The sequence below is a fragment of the Sesamum indicum genome, linkage group LG6 (assembly GCF_000512975.1).
Source record: "Sesamum indicum cultivar Zhongzhi No. 13 linkage group LG6, S_indicum_v1.0, whole genome shotgun sequence".
Taxonomy (NCBI): domain Eukaryota; kingdom Viridiplantae; phylum Streptophyta; class Magnoliopsida; order Lamiales; family Pedaliaceae; genus Sesamum; species Sesamum indicum.
The window spans coordinates 16,134,948-16,141,814 of record NC_026150.1 but is presented as its reverse complement, the minus strand read 5'-3'; the positions used below and the strand labels follow the sequence as shown (position 1 = coordinate 16,141,814).

Genomic DNA, 6,867 nt, shown 5'->3' with positions numbered 1-6,867 from the left:
GAGCCAGTGTCTAACAAGATTTCATAGTAGAATTGACAAAGTGTCCCAATGGCATATATATATATATAGGTATATATATTTTTTACTCCCACACATTTTCAGTAAATTTTAAACCCAACATATTGACAACGAAATATCAAATCCCAAATTATTGAAGTGTCCCGGTTGGCAATTTACTTCACATTGTTTCATGCTATCATTATTGCTATAAATTATTAACAGCAGTAGTACTGCCAATTAAAGCCTGCATCAGATATTTTTCTTGCTGCTATACAAGAATCAAACTCATGTTAGGGAATGGATCGGGTCAAGATGGATAACGGTTGGAATATAAAGGCGATAAAAGACACACGAATTTGTTAATCCAATTCGGATATAAATCCTACGTCTGGGGGCGATACCAAGCACGGAAAAAACACTCAAAGAGGAAGAAAATTGAGGAGTACAACACACACACACTTGTATGTAAGTTTTCACCACACGTGAAAGACAACACTCACTCTCATCTCAACTCTTTCTTTTATCTTTCGATTACACAGAGAACTTATATGTTTTTCTCTCTACTCTACTCTACAAAACAATGCCAATAAGAGTAGTACTTATAGCCATGACTTAGAGTCTCCAACTCAACTTGGGATTTCTAAGTTGAACCGAGTCATCCTTGACTTGACTTAGAGTCTCCAACTCAACTTGGGATTTCTAAGTTGGACCGGGTCATCCTTGACTTGACTTAGAGTCTCCAACTCAATTTGGGATTTCTAAGTTGGACCGGATCATCCTTGACTTTTTCAAATCAATCTTCACATCTTTACAACTCAAACAAGGCTTTCCATAGTTGAGCTAAGTCTTGATTACTTTCTTGCATTTTTCAGATATGAACTTGTTTAAAGGTGAATGTTCGAGATAAGGTTAGGCCAACTGCAGAGTTGATTCCCCTTTTGAGGGTTTAAGCAAATATTATGTCCCCCCATCATGTGAAGTAAATAATAATGTTGGAATCGGATTTGATAAAAAATTTAATTAATTAGGTATAAACGTGATATATTCATACTTTTTTTAATGTTATATTAATTATATACTAAATATATTATATTTATCGTATAATTAATTTATATGGATCAAATTGAGCATAAAAAAACTCCCATAATAATGATAGTCTGTAGTTTCCTCAAAGTTGGCACTTGGCAAGCTTTCACTGCACAGGAACGTGAGATTAAAAGGCAAAAATAGATGGAGCAATGTAACTTGGAATCTATGTACTGCTATAGGTTGCCATATCCATAAAAACAAGAATGATGAGAGTGCAATTCCATAATCAGAAAACAGCCAAATAAGCATTGTTATGGTACAAGGCCTATCTATCCTATTTCACACCTTTCACCAACGGAGTAAATGGTAAATTCTCATGAAGGTTGTGAAAAATGGGTAAGAATTACTTTTATGAGTTTCTGTCCAAAAGTGAGTTCTGATGTTGCAACCATTTTTTTCTTTTCTTTTCTCTTCTCTGTGAGTAGGAGAGTGTTTAATATGATGGTTTTTATTATACTGGGTTACATGGAACAGTCTTCAAAATGCAAAAGTTTTCTATAATAAAGATTAAAGTTTTAAGCTTTTCTCGGCAAGAGTAAAATAGTATTGAAGTTTATCGAGAAATTAACTTAGTTGATGAAACATCTCAAGAGAAACTGGAGTTGAAAACTAGTCATGATTTCATCAGTTCTGTCCTTGAGTTGAAAAAGGGCCATATCATCATAAAAAGAAGGCAGCGCCATAAGAAGAAAACAAACAAAACTCACTCACTTTTTTCCATTTATCCAGCAAATAGTTTATATACACAAAGTAGAAAAAGTGTGAATGTTTTACAGTATACAGATTTGAAAATTTGTATGGGCGTGAGTGATATGAACTGTGATTTACAGGGTTGCAGCTATATGGTAAATTGGTTAAAGAGAAGAGAAAATGGTACATTGTCAACTGAAGAAAGATTGCTATCTTAAGCTCTCACCTCTCTGCTCAGACAGCGACTTGTTATGCTCAGAAAACTCAATAAAGATTCAAATTTTTGACTTCGTAACTTTTTGAGGCATCTTTACTGTTAAGGATATATACGTACATACGTATTATGTTTGGTATATGTATTTATGTTGTTCTTTGTATATATATTTCAAAAGGAGAGAGGGAGAGAGGGAGGGGGGAGTACTTGTTCTCCCAAGAATACTCAACAAAGATTCCACCCTCATAAAACATTGAGGAATATACAGGACTTTGTTCGAATCAGGATATGTATGCAGAGAGCGAGAGTGGTTAACTTTTCCTTTTTCTATTGGTAATTAAGAGTGGTTTACTTGTTAACTACAGAGAGATGGGCTTATTTTGTTGGAAATTAAATGTGGGGATACTTATCTGTATGTATATATGGAGAGAGAAACTGATGTAATACTAATGAGAGAGAGGACTAAGAAGTGAGAGCTGTAACCTATTGTTGCAGCAGAGCTAGTATCAGAACCTTGGCAGAAGGTCTTTTAACTTTTTCCCTATTCAAATAATTCTCCATTTTCCGCCCACATAAGCGTATCTCTATCTTTTTCTCCACATTTCCTTACATGCATAATTATTTACACTATTTTTTCTCTCTCACACACTCAGAACACACACTGCAGAGCTCTCTGGCAGAACGATGTGATTGAACATCATATCAAGCCACAGCCTGCTCTTCCTTCTACTGTCACATTTTTCGACATCTTTTAGTAATTATATTCCCTTCTTCCATCTCTCTTTCTTTCTTTCCTACGTTGGTGAATCCTTTACCTCCATCCTCTGATGCCAGTATTGGAGCTTTCACCTTTTTAAATCACATTCCATTTCATTTCTGACTGTTTTTAGGTTGAGGTTTCATGACTGGAATGAGTTTGCATTTATAGTTGTGATTATTTTTCTGTGAAATGGTTAATGAGAAGTGGGCTATGGCTTATTCTTGGGAAAGAATCATTCTTGTTGGATTTCTGGCAGTGTGCTTGAACTTTGCTTCTGTGGATTGTGATGATGGTGAGTGCTGTTAGTGTTGGCTTTGGCTTTTCCTTATTCTTGGCTTATTAGAGCACATGATCTTGGAGTTTAGTATTATAGCCGTTTAATTATCGATTAAACTTTTTAAAGGAAGTTTCACTCTGTTTGTCTTTATTATAATTATGCCTAGGACATACTAAACTATCATAATCACGTCATTTCTCCACGAAGCCTTTTGCATTGTTTTGTTCCACGCCTTAACCAATTTCGTTCAATATCAAAACTTTCAGAGCCTTTGTTGTCTCACTGATGTATGCTTACCGTTCTCTTTGATTTTTGTGAATTTATGTGGAAAAGGGACTGTTTTGCTGGAGATAAAGAGGTCATTTAGAGACGTTGAAAATGTGCTGTATGACTGGATTGACTCGCCATCTTCAGATTACTGTGCGTGGAGAGGGGTGACGTGTGATAATGTCACCTTCAACGTGGTTGCACTGTAAATTTCTGTTTCTTGGTTCAGTTCCGTCTTTTCCATTGTTTTCTCACTTTATGGATATTCTTCTGATTAATTTTGGGCATACATGAAGTAATATTTCGTGGCTTTTACTATAAAATTACACTTATTTGAGCTTTGGGTGGTCCAAGATATGATCCTTCTTTAATTTTTTTCCCACTTATGTGCATACATTGCAGTAATCTCTCGGGTTTGAATCTTGATGGTGAAATTTCACCTGCGATAGGCCAGCTTAAAGGGCTACTCTCCATGTAAATTCACTTTCTCCTTTTAAGTTTCTTTTCTTTAGCAAATTATTTTTGGCTTGAGAAATAGTGATTGTTCTGTGTTTATAAATTAGTGATCTAAGGGGAAATCGGCTCTCCGGACAGATCCCAGATGAGATTGGGGACTGCTCAGCTTTGATAAGCTTGTAAGTTCCCGTTTGCTGTGTCAATTTAAGAGCAGTTAAGAAAGAGCTGTTTATATTCCATAAAGCTAGATATGCGATTGCCTCATGATGATTAACAAATGTGGTTCAGGCATTAGTTTAATTATTTGTTTTTTTTCTTTCCAACCACGTCTGAATAACGAATTTCCATATTTAACAGGGACTTGTCATTTAATGAGCTCTATGGAGATATTCCCTTCTCAATGTCAAAACTGAAACAACTTGAGAATTTGTAAGTTGAAAAAGCAATTTGCAATTATCTTGTTTCACTATTGTAAGTGTTTTTGTGTTGCAATTTATGCGTACTTTTTGCTTTAGCTTATCCTCATCACTGCTATTTAAGTATGTGGATTAACTGCTCTCCCAGGATTTTGAAAAATAACCAGTTGATTGGTCCGATCCCCTCAACACTCTCTCAGATTCCTAACTTAAAGATTTTGTGAGTAATAGTGGTTTCCCCATTTCTTTTGATTTCACTGTAATATTGCATGTTCTGAGTCGCAAGCTTTGAATTCATTGCTCCAGGGACTTGGCTCAGAACAAGTTGAGTGGGGAAATACCGAGATTAATATATTGGAACGAAGTTCTACAATATATGTGAGTTAGATTACTTCATGAAATATACAGGTGGATTGACTACGTACTTTATGATTCTAAGAGTTTTATTGTATTTAATAAATAGTGGGTTACGGGGTAACAACCTACAAGGTACTCTCTCTCCTGATATGTGTCAGCTGACGGGGTTGTGGTACTTGTAAGTTTCCAATCACTTTCCTCATTGCTCGAGGCTCCCAACATTGTGCATAGAGTATTTGTTGACAAAAACTTGTAATCTTGTTACGTGCAGTGATGTCAGAAATAATAGCCTGAGTGGTTCAATACCTGAAAGTATTGGCAATTGTACTGCATTCCAGGTTCTGTATGTACCTTTACTGACACCATGTATGGAATTTGAGAAAGTCTTTCCCACAATTAAGCTTAAAATGGCTTTTTCTTTTTTCCATGTAGGGACTTATCATTTAACAATTTTAGCGGTGAGATACCATTCAACATTGGATTTCTCCAGGTTGCTACCTTGTAAGTGTCTTCTGACTTGCTTGGTAAAATACCCTAGCTCATTTAAGACTTAAACCATACTTGCTAGTGATTGAATTCTTGCATATATTAGGTCATTGCAAGGTAACCGGTTTTCTGGGCAAATTCCATCAGTTATTGGCTTGATGCAAGCACTTGCAGTGTTGTAAGTGTTTCGTTGTTTCACTTGCATTTGTAACTTTGTATTTCATATTGGTTTTGTGATTTAACTGATTTTCTATTGTCTCGGCGCTGTCCCTGATGCTTTGTTATTCCAGAGATCTTAGTTGCAACATGTTGGTTGGAACAATCCCATCAATACTCGGAAATTTAACGTACACCGAGAAGCTGTAAGCATAATAATCTTTTTCAGAGTCCATTGTTTTGTCGTATGGATTACGAACTAACTTCGAGAAGTAGGTCTGGACAGTTTCTAGTTTACCACCATGTTTATTAGAAGGCGCACATGCGACTGAAGTGCAATGAAAACATCTTTGTCTTACCCTTGCCTTTCAGCATCTATATTTGATGAGTGGTTGTGTCATGTATGATATTGTTTCCTGCAGCTCGAGCTTTCATGAATTTTAGCGTTATGTTTACATATGTGTTGACTTTTCTTTTTTAACCTTTGATCATCTAATCTTGAAGGTATCTGCAAGGAACAAAGCTCCACTATCTGTATGAATCTTTTGCACTATTTCTTCCCCTTTCTAGTAATGTTCTGCATGGTGACCTGACAAATTATAATTCAAGAAACTATTTGTGCGTGCAACATCTGTTGGTTTTCTTGGAGGCATATGATTTTCTTTTTGAACGAGGACCGTAAAAACACTTGTATTTGTAGTTTGGTCTTATTTAATCCTTTTCCAGGGAATTGAATGATAATCTTCTGACTGGGCATATCCCACCGGAACTTGGGAAGCTCACAGATTTGTTTGACCTGTATGTATTTTCTCGATAAGCTTGCTCATATTAATACTTATGATCTGTAAAAGTTAAGTTATATTTATGATATTCACACAGAAATGTAGCCAACAACCATTTGGAGGGGCCTATACCGGATAATCTTAGCTCCTGTACAAATCTAAATAGCCTGTGAGCATCTTAAGCTATCTAGCTTTCTTTTTTGTCAAATGATTGTTCCCTTTCAGGTTTATTACTTGAGGTTTTGATGACAGCAATGTGCATGGAAATAAATTGAATGGGACCATTCCTCCTGCATTCCAAAGGCTGGAAAGCATGACTTATCTGTAAGTTCCCTTCTGTTTTCTTGACAAGTTGTGCTTTAAAACTTAGGATAAATCTGTGTTTTTGTACCAAATTCTTCAAATCATTGGCATCGTCTGTATTTGACATCTGACTTTGTAGTTAATGCTACTGTGCAATCTACAATATTTTTCTCTGAATATGTGTTCTGCTCTTGATCACATTTGTTAGGAATCTGTCCTCCAATAATCTCAAGGGCCCCATTCCGATTGAGCTATCACGCATTGGTAATCTCGACACTTTGTAAGTGTTTGAACTCTGCTTATTCAGTAATAATTTCGCTTGCTATGGCATTACTTTATGATTGTTATACCATTCTTCTTTATTCTGGTTGGAACAGGGACCTCTCAAATAATAGGATCAGTGGTTATATGCCGTCCTCTCTTGGCGACTTGGAACATCTCCTTAAACTGTGAGTGCTTCATTTCCTGATTTTCAGTAGTTATGATGCATCTTTCATTGCTAACTCTCTTCATTTATTGAAATAGGAACTTAAGTAATAATGATTTGAGTGGGCTGATACCTGCCAAGTTCGGCAACCTGAGAAGTGTTATGGAGATGTAAGGAAATAAACTAC

At 36.0% G+C, this 6,867-nt stretch overlaps 1 protein-coding gene across 1 annotated transcript in view; it reads left to right on the top strand.

Moving 5' to 3' along the window:
- LOC105164605 (LRR receptor-like serine/threonine-protein kinase ERECTA) overlaps positions 2,188–6,867 on the top strand; it is a 7,416-nt gene continuing 2,736 nt past the window's right edge. Inside the window, exons 1-19 of the mRNA XM_011083293.2 lie at positions 2,188–3,045; positions 3,364–3,502; positions 3,700–3,771; positions 3,861–3,932; positions 4,111–4,182; positions 4,318–4,389; positions 4,476–4,547; positions 4,633–4,704; positions 4,798–4,869; positions 4,959–5,027; positions 5,119–5,190; positions 5,303–5,374; positions 5,673–5,702; positions 5,895–5,966; positions 6,048–6,119; positions 6,203–6,274; positions 6,462–6,533; positions 6,631–6,702; positions 6,779–6,850. Coding sequence (XP_011081595.1) covers positions 2,943–3,045; positions 3,364–3,502; positions 3,700–3,771; positions 3,861–3,932; positions 4,111–4,182; positions 4,318–4,389; positions 4,476–4,547; positions 4,633–4,704; positions 4,798–4,869; positions 4,959–5,027; positions 5,119–5,190; positions 5,303–5,374; positions 5,673–5,702; positions 5,895–5,966; positions 6,048–6,119; positions 6,203–6,274; positions 6,462–6,533; positions 6,631–6,702; positions 6,779–6,850 — 1,421 coding nt within the window. The 5' untranslated portion in view covers positions 2,188–2,942. The remainder of the gene's footprint in view (positions 3,046–3,363; positions 3,503–3,699; positions 3,772–3,860; positions 3,933–4,110; positions 4,183–4,317; positions 4,390–4,475; positions 4,548–4,632; positions 4,705–4,797; positions 4,870–4,958; positions 5,028–5,118; positions 5,191–5,302; positions 5,375–5,672; positions 5,703–5,894; positions 5,967–6,047; positions 6,120–6,202; positions 6,275–6,461; positions 6,534–6,630; positions 6,703–6,778; positions 6,851–6,867) is intronic.